The 16,950-nt window shown below is 34.3% G+C and overlaps 2 protein-coding genes across 3 annotated transcripts in view; both read right to left on the reverse strand.

Annotated features, from left to right (window-relative positions):
* The window catches only part of LOC148948260 (uncharacterized), a 390,778-nt gene that overhangs the window by 95,386 nt on the left and 278,442 nt on the right, over positions 1-16,950 (reverse strand). The window lies entirely within an intron of this gene.
* The window catches only part of LOC148948261 (3-hydroxyanthranilate 3,4-dioxygenase-like), a 113,114-nt gene that overhangs the window by 15,070 nt on the left and 81,094 nt on the right, over positions 1-16,950 (reverse strand). Inside the window, exons 1-2 of one of the 2 annotated variants that reach the window (XM_089094246.1) lie at positions 11,182-11,336; positions 341-503 (exon numbers count right to left, since the gene is read on the reverse strand). The exons of the other annotated variant lie outside the window; for it this stretch is intronic. Coding sequence (XP_088950372.1) covers positions 341-503; positions 11,182-11,282 — 264 coding nt within the window. The 5' untranslated portion in view covers positions 11,283-11,336. Of the gene's footprint in view, positions 1-340; positions 504-11,181; positions 11,337-16,950 lie in introns of those variants that run through there. 2 annotated transcript variants of the gene reach the window in all.

The following is a 16,950-nucleotide window of genomic DNA, read 5'->3' on the forward strand; positions in this document are numbered from 1 at the left end:
AACATATCCCCATGCATCAATTGCTGAGATAACTATTTCACTGGGTGGTTTAAAAATACAGGTATTTTTCATTCATTAAAATATTTTGTGCAAAGTGAACCTTTCCACATAGAGTTGAGGTTATTTCTAGTAGGAGGTTGCAAGATAATGCTTATTACCTATTCTATGTCAGATTTTTTTGCGATTCCAAAGTAATATTTGTTCTTTTTGGTATTTCTTTTTATTTCAAGTTTCCCATCGAATTTCCTTTGATTGATTTACCATCTTACTCTTTTGAAATAGTCATAGTAAAAACACATATAAAAAAAAAAAAAAAAAAAAAAAACGTTCTCTCACTAACCTCTCCTTTCTTGATGGTAATTTTGCGGGGAGCCCCTTTCTCTATTACATGTAAATCCATGTGACCAGCTTTCATATAAAAGAATTGGTCACAGGTCGCTATGTGGTAGTCTCTACGTAGTGTTGGACCTCCAAGTAAGTAGACTTTCAGTTGTTTGTCATACCTGAGAAATATAAAACTTTAAGTGGAGGTTTGGAACTTAAAAAAGACGATTAGAACTGAAATAATCAGCAACTATGGTAAACTTGATATTACCGCGTCCCTTAGCCTCTCATATTTATACTAGAGCAAAATTTGCTTTTTACTCACAAGACAAAATAATTAAAGCTTAAATAAAGATGTTCAATTTCTTGTTAAAAAAAGAAGAAAATCCCGTGAGTGTATAATTTGCTTCAATCATCCAAAATCAAAACACATTCCTTACAAAATGTGCTTTGTCTTAAAACTGTTCTCAACGCAATTATAACGGCGTTATTTCCCAACTGAGCCATCATAGGCAGCGCAATAGCGATGCATAAGTAAAAACCGTGAAAGTGAAAAAGATGTGTTATTTCAAAAAAGATTGTTATTGCTTGGAAGGAGTTATCCTACAAACTTTGAAGTTCATAAGACTGGAAATTGAAAGTTCAAGTGTCCCTTTCAGGAGTCAAAAGTGATTGGAGGGCAACCAAACCCCTTAATTTCCCAAACACACCCAACAAAAATTTTGAGAAAGCCATTTTGTTCAGATTTGTTGAAATGATCAAACACTGTTTCTCTGGGTATTTTAATCCCCCTAAACAGCCCTCTGGGCAAGTGTTGTAACATATGCAATTCGTCCGTTGTTTACACATAGTTTCTGTCTCTGGGACATTGACTTTTAGCGTAAAAAAAAAAAAAAAATCTAGAATAACCAGGTGAAGCTTTCAAATAATTTTGAGGAAAGTTGTGAACTAAATCAGAATACGTTATGTACATAAAGGTTGTCAAAGAGGACCAAAAAGGAAACATTTACACGCGACTTCTACTCCTACTGTTACTACTACTACATTTGCTATTATTTCTACTGCAACTACTGCTTCTGCTGCGACTACTATTAAGGCTGAGGATATGAGGTGATAATTTAAGGAAATATTGAGGGGAATGTTTAGCAAAATAAAGGCATACTGTGTGCATACAGACTGTCAAAAGGGCGTATCAGCAATATCTTAGAAACAGCTTACTGTATCAAGTTGTAACTTCTAGGCCATAATGAGAGGGGTGTTCAACTGACCAAAAAGGCAATGTGTGCATACTACTGCTGCTAGTAATACAGTTGCAACTACTGTTACTCCATTTACTAGTACAACTCTAATACTACAACTGCTACCAGTACTAAAACTACTACTGCTACTACTACTACTACTGAAACTACTACTACTACTACTACTATTACTGCTACTGCTACTACTACTACTAATACTACAAATACTACTACTATTACTAATGCTACTGCTAAAACCATTCCAGCTGCTTTTGCCGCAACTACTACTATGGCTATGAGTTTTAAGGCAAAAAATTCAGGAAATTTTGAGGGAGAAACTGAACTAAATTAAAACACACTATGTGTATGCAGGTTGTCAAAAGGACATATCAGCAATACCCCAGGAACTGTTTATGTAAATAAATTGCAGGATATCGAAAGGGCATATCGCAAACTTCATAGCAACGGCTTATTCTGTCAATTTGAGACTTTCAGAACTTGATGAGGGGTCGTTCAACTGACCAAAAACAAAAAAAAATGGAAATTATACACTTTGGGGAATATTTTGGGGATGTTTACATAAATAAAAACACACCATGAGCAGTAGATCATCAAAAGAGTGTACCAACAATACAAGTTTTGCTTCTACCTCTTTTACTGCTATTACTACGATAATTGCTATTATTGAACTAAATCAAAATAATTTAAGTTCAGCCAGTTTGTTGGTATATTATGGTGGGGATAGGGTATAAAGTAAAAAATTTCACGGAAAGTTTATTTTTGTTTAAAACTAAATTAAAAGGTACTATTTGGATACTGGTTGTCAATAAGATTTCTCAGGGACATCAAGAACGAAAGAAGGTATTGAGTATAAACTTTAAGGGCTAAGTAAGTAAGTATGACGGCACTAGACCCTCAATCTCTAAGCCGGTGGTGCTGATCTCTGCTTAGTCGTACTTCAGCCAGGAAATGCAATGGGGGTTGGGGGCATCCATCCTGTGCTTTCGCACACCCTTCCTGACTATGTAAAAAAACAAAACGAACTGAAATGAATTAAAAAAAAAATACAAAAAAAAGTTTTAAAAAGAAGCGTAAAGAGCTATGTTCTGAAAACGAGCAGAAATAAAATGAAAATAAATTTCTAAAACTACGACAGATCAACATCAATAACTAAATGATACCCAAAACAAACAGAACGTACAGTAAATAACCAAGTCAAACCCAAAACAAACTGAAAATAATAAATTACGCAGACAAGAAGAGTATTGGATCCATGCTCTGGGTACCGCGTATCCTTTTGGGCTAAATGATCGAGTTGCGAAATACGGAGACATGTCCAGTGTGGTTGCTAACTGTATTGATGGGTTAACGGAGTCCCCTTGTTTTAATTACCCAACCAAACGTAAAAACTGACCAAGAGGACATAGGAAAAATAATAAAAAGATTTATTTAGATTTAAATGCAGTTTAATCGATTTAGGTCACATATTTGAGACTAATGGAATGACTTGTTTAATAAAATATTCAAATAAGTTATCAAGGAATAATTTAATAAAAGTATTCTGGATTGCAAAAAATAGTACAACATGTAACTCAAAAAATAAATTAATTTATGATGCAGTTTGTATTTTAGCTAAATAAAAATTTAGCTCAAAATACAATAAATCTGAAAATATTGTATATAAGGATAATAGATTATATTTGTCTATTAATTTTGGTTCTAAACAAATAGAAGATATTAATTTGCCAGGAATTTTAAACCAGCGGAAAGTAAAGAATGCCCTTCCATGTAATTTGGTGTATAATGGTAGTCCAATTTTAACATATAAATTTTCAAAAACAATTTGTCAAATGATTTTTATTTATAATTCAATACTTAAAAAACTGGACAGGGAGAGTAATTGGAAACCGATTTGTAATTGTGAGCAATTTTTACCGTATGTGGATCAAACTTATAAGCATATTGTAACGGGGGATTTGTCCATTATAAAGCATCGTGATCTTCAAAATATAATGAAAATGGGGGCTAAGTTCCGTCTGTCTTACCGTGTAAGGCCAGCATACATTCTTAAGGGATTAAAGAATGATTTAAACTTATTTGTTGATAATTGGTGCAAAAAGCAGAAAATTACTAAAGATAGATTTCAGAATTGGGTAAATTTGATTTTGACTAGTGTAAGAAATAGTATGTACAGAAATAATTCAACAGATACTGTGAAAAGTTCAATATTTTATAATGCCAATATGAAACAAGCAATTGCTAATATACAGAATGAATTTATAATTGTACCAGTTGATAAAGCTAGCAATAATTTTGCCATAATTTGTCAGAAACTCTATTGTGATATTTTATCAAAAGAGTTACAAACAACAAATAGGCCTACATACGAAAAGGCCCATATGGAGGAGAATAGTTTAATTGAAAATATAGAAGAAAGAATTTTGAAAAAATTCAATATTAAAATAAATGATAATGATAAACAGTTTCCTTTCTTATATTGGACGATAAAATTTCATAAGAATCCACCGTAACCACGTTTTATTGCTGGGGCAGCAAGGTGTCCAACCAGAATTGCGGCTACTGATCTATCTTTAATTGTAGGAGAAATTAGAAATAAATTTAAAGGATATTGCTCCGGAATTAAAAAATTTTCTAACTTAACCCATATTGGAGTGTTAATAACTCGTTACAAGTGATAGATTCTTTGGCGAATGTTTCAGCTAAAAGAGTCGATTCATTTGATTTTACTACTCTGTATACAAATTTGTCACTAAATCTAGTATTCGAAAAATTCAAAATGGTGACAAAGAAATATTTTCTTTTTTCTAATCTTGTATTTTTTAAAATTTTTACGTTTAATAAAAAAAGCCCAATTGACTAATTTCTTTAGAATTAATTTTAACTCAAGGTTCTATAACTTAGATAGGCCATATAATCTATTAGAATTTGTTTTCTTTAATAGTTTTTTAGAACTCAATGGGAATTTATATAAACAAAGTGTAGGTATTCCTATGGGTGGGAATGCGAGTCCATTCATAGCAGACCTGTTTTTAAGTCAATTAGAATACGAATATATGATAAATAAAAATAGTCCAAGTAATGTAAAATATTACCTTTCAAATAGTAAAAGATATCTGGATGATCTCTTAGTAACAAATTGTGCGGGGTTTATGGAGATGTAAAAAAAATATTTATCCGCTAGAGTTAATTCTTGAGCCTAGTTATGGGATGGGACACTCCGACCATTTCTTAGATTTAAATATTAATATTTCAAATAATAATAAATTAGTTTTCAAATTATATAATAAAACGGATGATTTTAATTTTGAAGTAATTAGTTTCCCATGCCTTGAAAGTAATATACATTCAAATATTACTTATTTGGCTTGGGATTCCCGAGTATTAAGGTATTTAAATATATGCAATAATTATACATATTTTAAGAATAGATATAAAAAGCTGAGTAAAAAATTGATTTTAAGAGGTTTTTCTACAAGAAATATTAGTTGGTGATTCAAAAGATTTAGTTTTATGTATCCTGATCTCTTAGGTAAATTTACAAAAAATTATAAAGAAATACTGAATGATATTTTAATATAATTTCTCTTGCGCTTTTCTTTTTTGGAAGTTTGAGTTTGTAGTGGTTTTCAAACAAGCTTGAGGATCTTTAATTTGGTAATTGGTTCCAGATACCAATACAAGATACATATGGAAATGTCTTCATTTGTACCAGAATGGTCTCTGTCAATGACCTCTGGGATGTTATTCAGGAAACATTGAAACACTTTTTGTATGTAATTTTTAATAGCTTGACTAGTCTGCATGTATTTCACAGGTTTTACCTGATATAGGGTTACCATATAGATCTTATGGTAGAGACTCCACCGTGCCGGGTAAAGAAAGTAAAGCCTCGAAACCCGTTAAGGCAGGTGGTATTTCTTCTGATGAGCCCTAAATGGAAGGTTCTACTTGGAAATATTTTGCTAGATATAAGGTGCTTTTGCTTGTAAATTTACAACGACTTACATTTATTGATGACGACTTTGCATGGACTTGGACATTCCTATTTGGTTGACGGTTCGGGTATACGGTTTGGTCCTAGGTAGTTGGATAGATGGGTAAGGTAAAAGCCTCGTTCAAGCGCACATTTGTCTCAATTGCTGGATTAGGACGACCGTTTTTTTTTTTTTTTTTTTTTTTTTTTTTTTTTTTTTTTTTTTGCCAAGTAATTACCTCTTAAACATAATATATATATATATATATATATATATATATATATATATATATATATATATATATATATATATATATATATATATATATATATATATATATATATATATATATATATATATATGAGAGTAAACCTGATCAAACAACTCGTGGTAACGAAGTATAAGTAAGGAGCGACCCGGCTCAATAGTAACCGAAGCACTAAGAAACATAATTTTGATACCAATATATCAAACAGTTCGTGGTAACGAACTGTAAGTACGGAGCGACCCGGCTCAATGGTAACCGACACTCTAAAAGACGGAATTTTGACACCAATAGATACATCAAAAGAATCAGATTTTAATTCTGATTTCAAATATATAAGTTTCATCAAGTTTAGTTTTAACTATCAAAAGTTACGCGCCTGAGAAAATTTTGCTGATTTTAGAAAAAAGGAGAAAAGACCCCCTAAAAGTTATAGAACCCTAATAAAAATCACACCATCATATTCAGCGTATCAGAGAACCCTACTGTAGAGGTTTCAAGTACCTATTTACAAAAATGTGGAATTTTCAATTTTTTGCCAGAAGAAAGATCACGGATGCGTGTTTATTTGTTTTTTTTTGTTTTTTTTTCCCAGGGGTGATTGTATCGACACATTGGTCCTAGAATATCGTGGGAGGGCTCATTGGAACGGAAATTAAAAGTTCTAGTGCCCTTTTTAAGTGACCAAATGAAATGGAGGGCAACTAGGCCCCCTCCCACGCACACTTTTTTCCAAAAGTCACCTGATCAAAATTTTGAGATAGCCATTTTGTTCAGCATGGTCGAAAATAGGATAAATATGTCTTTTAGGATGACTTAAGCCCCCGAAGTCCCTGGGGGAAGGACTGAGATTTATGAACTTTACCCTATGTTAACATATAGTATTGGTTATTGGGAAGTATACAGACGTTTTCAGGGGGGCTTTTCTCTGGGAGTGGGGGGTGGGGTGGGTTGGAGGTTTATTTTGGAGGACCTTTCCATTAAGGAAGTTTTCATGGGGGAAGGGACATTGCTATGAAGGGGGCGTCGGATTTCCCAGCATTATTTAAAAAAGATCAGAAATTAAATAAAAAAAAACAAGTTTTTCAACTGAAAGTAAGGAGCAACATCAAAACGTAAAACGAACATAAATTTTTACGTATACGATTGGGTTCGCCCGCTAGTCTATGCCTCTCTCTTTAAGCCAAAAATTTTTTAGTACTATCATAAGATCTACTTATTCGAATTAACGGCCTTTGTGATTAAGGGGTAATTTTTAAAGAATTGGAACAAAATTCGAACTTTAGCTTAAAGAGCTATGTATTGACTAGGGGGTGATCCCTCTAATATACGTATGAAAATATATGAATATAGAAGTTCGTTACGTAAGTTAATTCGTAAGTTACGTATATTTATTACTAATAAAAACGTTCGTAAATAAAATTAAACAACTTTCGAGAAAGCCATTTAACCAAATAAAAGTAAAATTAATATGAAAATTTTCTTTTAATTAATCATGTTCGGTGAGCCAAAATCAAACCCTGGATTAATTCAAAACGTTCAAAAATTAAATAAAAAAAAACAAGTTTTTTTGAACTGAAAACGACGTTAAAACTTAAAACGAACAGAAATTATTCCGTATATGAAAGGGGCTCTCCCTTCCTCAACGCCTCGCTCTTTACGCTAAAGTTTTTCATTAAAAAAATATATTTGTGAGAAAGTCAAAGTTTAGCTTAAAGAGCGAGGCGTTGAGGAGGGGACAGCCTCTTTCATATACGGAATAATTTTTGTTCGTTTTAAGTTTTAACGTCGTTCCTTACTTTCAGTTTAAAAAAAAACTTTTTTTTTATATTTAATACATCAAAAGAATTGGCTTTTTATGGTGATTTCAAATATATAAACTTCATTAATTTTAATCTTACCCATCAAAGGTTACGAGCCTGAGAAAATATTCCTGATTTTCAAAAAAAGATGAAAACACCCCCTAAAAACTACTTGATCTTAATGAAAATCACACCATCAGATTCAGCTTATTGGAGAACCCTACTAAAAAGGTTTGAAGTTCGTATCTGCCAAAATGTGGAATGTTGTATTTTTTGGCAGAAGAAAGATCACGGATGCGTGTTTATTTGTTTGTTTATTTTTTTTTCCCCAGGGGTAATTGGATCCACGCAGTGGTCCTAGGATATCGGAAGAGGGCTCATTCTAACGGAAGTCAAAAGTTTTATTGGACTTTTTAAGCGACCAAATATCTAAGGGCAACTAGGACCCCTCCCCACCCCTTTTTTTCCAAAAATCGTCTGACGAAAATCTTGAGATAGCCATGTTGTTCATCAGAGTTGAAAGACCCAATAACCACGCCTTCTGGGATAACAGGACCCCCCACAACCCCATTGGAAAGGTCTTTAAGTTATAAAATTTGCACGTTGCTTACGTATAGTATTTGTTATTGGGATATATGCATACATTTTTTTTGGAGGGGAGGGGGAATTTCTGCTGAAGTTTTTCCACAGGAAAATATTTCATGGGAAGGAAAGTTTACAGGGAGTGAACTTGTCAGGGGAAATTATGCACTGGGGGAATTTTCCAAAATTCTTATACAAAATTCTTTTCATATGTCATGCTTTCTCTTTTCCGTCTCAATTTTACGCGCGGAGTGGTTAAAAGTAACTGTCCAGGATAAATTTTCACTGGGATTGAATTGTCTAGAAAATATTTCCAGGGGGAGGGGGTTTATCTGCTTAGGTCGGGCCGGATTTTTCTGGTATAATTAAAAAAAAAAGATCAGAAATTAAATAAAAAAAGATGTTATTTCAACTGAAAGTAAGGAGCAACATTAAGCTTAAAACGAGCAGAAATTATTATGTATATGAAGGGAGTTCCCTCCTTAACGCCTAGCTTTTTAAGCTAAAGTTTTTTAGTACGTTTAAAAAGCGTCTTATTGTTCTAATTAAACGGCGCTTGTGTTTCAGGAGTTATTCTTAAAGAATTGGGACACAATTCAAACTGAGGTTGACCTTGAGGCTAGTTTTCCAAAAAAATTATATTTTTATTTTCCTAAATACATGAATGTTAAAACGAAATTTAAATTTACTAGTCAAACAGTTCGTGGAAAACAAACTGTAAGTAAGGAGCGACGAGGCTCAATAGTAATCGAAACTCGAGAATTTTGATACCAATAGATATATCAAAAGAATCGACTTAGTATGCTGATTTCAAATACATAAGTTTACTGTTATTCATCAAAGGCAACGAGCCTGAAAAAAAATTGCCGGAACTTTGAAAAAGGGGGAAAACGTTTCTTAAAATTCAAAGAACCTTAATAAAAATTGCACCACCAGATTCAGCCAATCAGATAACCCTACTGTAGAGTTTCAAGAATTTTGTGCTTTTGCCAAAAGAAAGATCAAGGATGCGTGTTTATATATATATATATATATATATATATATATATATATATATATATATATATATATATATATATATATATATATATATATATATATATATATATATATTTATATATATTTAAATATTATATATATTAGGTTTGAATGTATCGACCCAGTGGTCCTAGAATATTGGAAAAAAGTTCATTTGAATGGAAATTAGAAGTTCTAGAGCCATTTTAAAGTGACCTAAAAGACTGGAGGACAGATAGGACCCACCCTACGCCCGTTTCTTCCCAAAATCATCCGATCAAAATTTTGAAATAGCTATTTTGTTCAGCATAGTTGAAAGGCCGAGTAACTATGGCTTTGGTGAAAGCATGACTCCTCAAAGCCCTTGAGGAAAGGTCTTTAAGTTGTAAATTGTGCCCGTTTTTGACGTACAGTATTTGGTATTCTAAATTACGAATACAGTTTTCTGGTGGGGAGGGACAAATATTTTTATGGGGGGGGGATTTTAAGCGGGGAGAATTTTCGATGAGGAGGGAAGTTTGCAGGGTGTGAATTCTTCAGGAGAAACTTTACACTGGGGAGTCTTCCAGAATTACTGTACGAAATTATTTTTATATGTCTTGCTTTCTCTTTGCTGACTCGATTTAACGCGTGAAGATAATAAGGGTAATTATTCTGTTTTTTTTTTTTTTTTTTTTTTTTTGCAATTGAAAGTTAGTATCAACACTAAAACTTAAGATAAACAAAAAGTATTAGGTATGTTAGAGGATTTGTCCCCTCCACAATAACTCGTTCTTTACGTTAAAGTTTGAATTTTGTCCGGATTCTTTGAGGACGACTTTTGAAACACAAAGGTTAATTAATAAAAACAATAAGAAGTTATTGCTAAAAGTACTAAAAAACTTCAGCGTGAGCGATGTGTCGAGGAGGGTGATACCTACAGCGTCACCAGTTTGTAAACGTTAAAAAAATGCTTTGTACTAATCCAAGAAACCTTTACCCATTCTAGGGTCTGCTTAAATCTGAAATACACCCCAGGTTTGCAAGCACAACTATTCTATGTCGAAAATGCTTAATTTTGAACTTCAATATAATAAAACCCTATAATTCAATGTATTTACAGTTTTGTTTACTGTTTGGTTAAATAAACTAGAGTCCATATAGCCTATAGTTTATAAATATTTTATACGGGTTTTAAGAGGGGCCTTTATAAACTGAGTGTGTGTAGGAAGGTTGCTGATATTAACTGCTGAGAAGTTGAAGAAACAGTAAGAAGACTGAGTTACCTTTAAAGAGTGTGTTAAGGAGTTTCCGAAAATTAATTCCTTTTTGCATTAAGTGAATTTTCAATTACAGGACACGTTATTAATATTTATTCTTTTCTTATTTAAAACAAAAGCAATTGACCTAGAGATTTTAACGCTAATGTCAAGGTTTTTATTTAGGAGCTTAAAGTCCAAAAATCATACGGTATACTTTACTGTTTACGTTAATATCCCCTTATTAATATCTATCAGTGAGAATTTAACGTAGACAATACGGATTAGAAGAAAACCTTAGACACCAATTCACTAAAGAAAAAAAGCTTTACTGACATAGAAGCTTGTCTCTTCAAGTGAAACCTTAAGACTTCTCATATATCTTTAGGAAATCCGTCTCAGCTTCCTACTTAAAAATTGCCTTTTGAAATTAATTGTTATTTATTTCATAAGTCTTTTGGTGTCACTAAAATCTTATAATAGCGAATATATCTAATTAAAGAATCAATATGTTTAACTTTTAAATAAATCATCTGTTTAAAATAAACTTAAAATTGCGTCTCCTCCCCTCAGTTGCAACTCTGTCCCTTTTTTTACTATGGTCCGAAAATTTATATATTTATGATAAATTTGTATAATTAATCATCTGTTAGCATCCATAAAACCGAACGTCACATGAAGTGCTATTGCTAATGCATGCTCAAGAACAAATGCACTTACAGCATTTTCTTACACCAGGCAGGCGACAAAACATCTTTGTTTTCCTTAACCACTTGGTTCAGGTTTTTCTTTCTTCCAGTCATTTCCATATCAGTGGCCATATTTCGTCTTTTTCCTTGGAAAAAGACAAAAGCTAAACTGGTGTATTTTTAAGAATGTTGCAGTTTATATACTGAGCTCTGAACAGAAAAAAGAGAAAAAATTGCATGCTTTGCAACACATAGCAATAATTACACAACTGGTTTAATTATAGATTAAACAAGTATTGTTTTAATGAAAATGTCCGGATCAAGCGAAATTCAAAAGACAAACCTCGGATTGAGATGAGCACGTCTTTTATGATGATAATAAAGTCTAGTTATCCTTACAGTGGTATGCTAAGCCAAATTTTGCTTCTAATGAACTGAATTAAATATCATGTATTTAGTCATACCGACATATTTCAACTGTGTTTCATTTACCTTTATGGATCCCTTTACCTTTCATCTTGGTTGGGTTAAAGTGCATTAGGAATTCAGGGCGTTACATAGGTTCTCCATTTTAGTATTAATATAAACGCTTTGGATAGTTTGACGCATTTTACCCATTTCTTAGTGGCCAAAAAGTAGAAAAAAAGGACTCGTCAATTATTATTTGTTTGAAAAAAGATAATACTTGTGATTTGTAACATAAAAACCTAATGCCTCCACAATAAGTTTCTAGGACACGTTGGCGGAATTTGCAAAATTATAACCCTTTTCTATAGTTTTGCACCTTTTCTAAAGCTTTTATTTTTCTGAGTAGATTTATCCTTAGTGAATTTTATGTATTCTGAATCAGCGTAAAAAGGGCTCTTTCGGTGTTTTTACTGTTATAATTATTGTGTTTTTAAGATAGGTTACAAATTGGCCAGATTAAACTATACGTACATTTCATTACCCTAAGGTTTCGAATAAATCTTACTTAGTTTGAACAGCATTAACAGCTACTTAGATTTGTGAGTCTCAACAAAACAGTTCTTAAAACTCCAACTATGATTTCTATTGGTTATCAGTTTTTGCTTATAAATTATCATCTGAAATAACCCTCGTAGATTTCCATATACTAATTTTCTTACACTAATTTTATTATGTTGAAATTTACAACCAATGAATTTATATGTTTGAAGTCAGTATGTTAAAGTCTGTATATGTTTAAGCGAGTAATACGTAATAAATTCTGTGAACTTTCTATGAACATTAGAAACAAGTTCAATGGACAACGAACTTTTTAATAGTTTTCTTTTTGCTTTGTTAATGAAATCTGTTTCTTAAAGTTTAACTTTCATTAGTAGAGAGGGAGGTGCTACTCCGGACGGGAGTCCATATATGGGCATAGCCTCCCTGGGGAGAACACGTGGTTAATGTGGGTCAATGACCTAAATTTCCAATGTGTCAACAACAACAACATCGACCTTGACATTCGCTGAGAGCGTGCACTTACAACAACAACAACATCGACCTTGGAACACCTGTGCTGTCGACCTCAATTCACCTATCGTGAATCAATAATTCCCCTTAGAAACAACAAATTAATTCCCCTTTCTTGACAGATCAATCAACCAATGACATCATTTGTCAGACTTTAAAAATTTTTGCATAGAAACGATTCTCCAGGAATAGATCCAAGTCATTAATGTCTTGGCCGCGGAAAACAACGCTTTTGGTCGAACTCCAAAGGATATTAATAGCCAAAGGCCATGGAAACAATTCTCCAAGAAACATCTTAGCGATGAATTGTTTTAGCACGGGAATCAGGTTTCTTATTAATTTGAAACGCATGCGCGCAGAGATGCCAAAAACAAAAGGAACACGCTTAATTACGTGTAGGGAGGATTTGGGCGAAACTATTTTAGACAGGTTATGGAACTATTTCGGCGAAACAGTTAGAGACATTTTAAAAGATGATTTTTGAAGAGATTTTAGAAGAGAATTTAAAGATGAAACTCTGTGGTCGATATAATACACAAGTTTAATTTGAACAGTGTTGTGAGGTCCTCTAACCCAACCCCAAAGGGTTCCAATACTCCTACCCCCCCCCTCCAGGAAGGCCCCGGGGCGCCCAGGGGCCCCACGCGGCCCAAGGGGCACCGGCCGCCCCCCAGGCCCACCCAGCCCCTCACACGCCAGCCCCGGGCCCTCCCAAGGCCCAGAAGGCTCCCAAAGGACCAACGGGGTCCCAAAGGCCCTCCACCGGTCCCCAAATGTCCCCCCGGCCCCCCACCGCCCCCCCCCCCCGGACCCCCAAAGGCCCTCCCTGTGCCCCAAAGGCCCTCCCTGTGCCCCAACGGCCCTCCCCTGGTCACCAAAGGTCCCCTGGACCACAGAAGCGCTGCCGGGATGTGCCGTGGGCCAGGAAAGCGCCGCAGGATGTGCCGCAGGGATGCGCCATGGGTCAGGAAAGCGCCGCAGGGGATGCGCCGCAGGGAGGCACTGCAGGAAAGCGCCGCAGGATGCGCCGCAGGGATGCGCCGAAAACAGTAAACTAAAACGTAAAAATTTCGAAATGTTATCCCCCAAACGCCCTCCTCAGACCCCCAAAGGCCCTCCCCTGGTCCTCAAAGGTCCCCCGGGCTCCCAAAGGGCCAACAGGCCCCCAAGGGTCTCCCGGGCCTCCAAAGGTCCTCCCCCAGTCCCCAAAGGTCCACTGGGCTCCCAAAGGCACTCCCCCGGTCCCCAAAGGTCCCTGGACCCCCAAACGACCTCCCTGAGCCCCAAAGGCCCTCCCCCGGTCCCCATACATGCACACAAAAACTTACACACACACAAAAAATTACAAACACACACACAAACTTACAGAAAAACACAAAAACTTACACACACACACACGAAAACTTACACACACACGCCAAAACTTACACACACACACACACAAAAAATTACACACACACACACACAAAAAAACTTACACACACACACACACACGAAAACTCACACACACACACCCCAAAACTAACACACACAAAAAAACTAAAACAAACACACACACAAAACTCACACACACACACACACACACCAAAACACACACACACACACGCAAAAAAACACAAACAAACAAAAAAATACAAAAACACAAAAACTTACACAAAAACACACACACACAAAAACAGACACACACAAAAAAACTACCACACACACACACACACAAAAACATACACATACACACACTAACACTTACACACACACGACAAAAATTACATACACAAACACTTACACACACACACACACACAAATATAACAAACACACAATCGAAAAATTACAAACAAACGCCAAAACTTACAAACAAAAAAAATAACACACAAACAAACACACACACAAAAAAAAAAACACACACACACACACACAAAAAAAAAGAACACGCAAAAAAATACACACACACACACACACACACAAACACACACACACACACACACAAAAACTTACACCCACACACAAAAGCTAACACACACAAAAACTTACACACACACACACACACAAAAACTTACACCCACATGCAAAAACTTACATGCACACAAAATCTTACATTAACACAAAAACAAACAAAAAAAAAAAAAATTACACACAAACAAAAAATTAAACACACACAAAAACTTACACACACACACACACATGAAAACTAACACACACACGTCAAAACTTACACACACACTCCAAAACTTACACACAAACACACAAAAACTTACACACACGCACACACACAAACAAAATTACAAATTCACACTAACAATGAAATTAACAATAAAAATTAACTTCAAACAAAAAAATACAAACACACACACACACACACAACAAATACACACACACACACACACACGAACTATCACACACACACGCACACTAATACACACACACAACCTAATACACACACACACACACACAAAAACAAAAGCATGAACACAAAAAAAACTCACACACACACGAACACAAAATTACACACACACACCAAAACACACACACAAAAAAAACACACACACTAAAAATTAAAAAAAAAATCAAAATAAAACACAAACAAACACTTAAACACACACACACACACACAAAAAAAATAACACATGCACACGAAAACATACATTCACACAAAAAAATACACGCACACAAAAACTTACACACACACGCACACACACACACACAAACTTACACACACACACACACGCCAAAACTAACACACACACAAAAACTTACACACACACACACACACACACACACACAAAATAACACATGAACACAAAAAAAAATAACAAACACACTCACATAAAAACTTAACACACACACACACAAAAAAATTAAACACACACACAAACACACACACACGCCAAAACTTACACAAACAAAATCTTACACGCACACAAAAACTCAAACATACACAAGAACTGACATACACACGCCAAAACTTACACACACACACATGCACAAAAACTTGCACACACACACACACACAAAAATAACACACACACACACGAAAACTTACAGGCACACAAAAAAAATCACAAAAAATAACAGACACACACACACACACACAAACAAAAAAACTTACACAATCAAAATTAAAAAAAAATTCACACAAAAAATAAAAAGCAAAAAAAAACTTATACACACACACACAAAAAAACAAATAAAACAAAAAAAAAACCTCACAAACTAAAACAAACGAAAATTAATAAGAAAAAAATCACAAATACACACACACACACACAAAAACAAAAACTTGAACACAAAAAGAACTCACACACACACGCCAACCCAATTGCAACAAACAAAACTCACAAAAAATACAAACAAAAACACCAACACATAAACACACACGAACAAAAGAAAACAAACACAAAATAACACATCAACACGAACAATAACACACACACACGCACGAACACATAAACACACACGAAAAAACTAACAAACACAGAAACTTACACATGAACGCGAAAACTTACATGCACACACAAAATTACATTCACACAAAAAATCACACACACACACACACACACAAACATACACAAACACACACACACACGAAAACTCACACACACACGCCAAAACTTACACACACACAAAAACTTAAACACACACACACACACATACACAAAAACTTACACATGAACACAAAAAAAACAGACACACACACGCACAAAAACTAACACACACAAACACAAACACAAAACTCACACACACACACACACGAAAAATTACAAAAACAAACAAAAAAATACAAACAAAAAAAATTACACAAACAAACACAAACAAAAAAACACAAACACACACACACACACACACACACAAAACTAACACACACAAAAAAAATTACACACACACACACACACAACATAAAACATACAAACACACACACAAAAAATAACAAACACTCACACACACGAAAACATACACATACACTCCAAAAATTACACACAACCACAAAAACACGCACAAACAAGAAAAATAACACACACGAAAAAAAAACAAAAACAAACAAAAAACTAAAAACACACAAACACACACAAACACATACACACACAAACAAAAAACTAACACCAACACCCAAAGGCTTAGACACACAAAAAATTAAACTCAACAACAAACCATTACACAACCTCGCAAACAATTACAGGATCAATAAATCTTAATTTAGCTCAAAAAATTACAAACACGAAAAAAAAAATACACACACACACAAAAACTTACACACACACAAAAAAAACTTACAAAAAAAAACAAACTTACACACACACACACACACAAAAACAAAAAAAAACACAC

The sequence above is a fragment of the Artemia sp. Qi Xiang Cuo genome, chromosome 9, assembly GCF_049724085.1.
Source record: "Artemia sp. Qi Xiang Cuo chromosome 9, ASM4972408v1, whole genome shotgun sequence".
NCBI lineage: Eukaryota > Metazoa > Arthropoda > Branchiopoda > Anostraca > Artemiidae > Artemia > Artemia sp. Qi Xiang Cuo.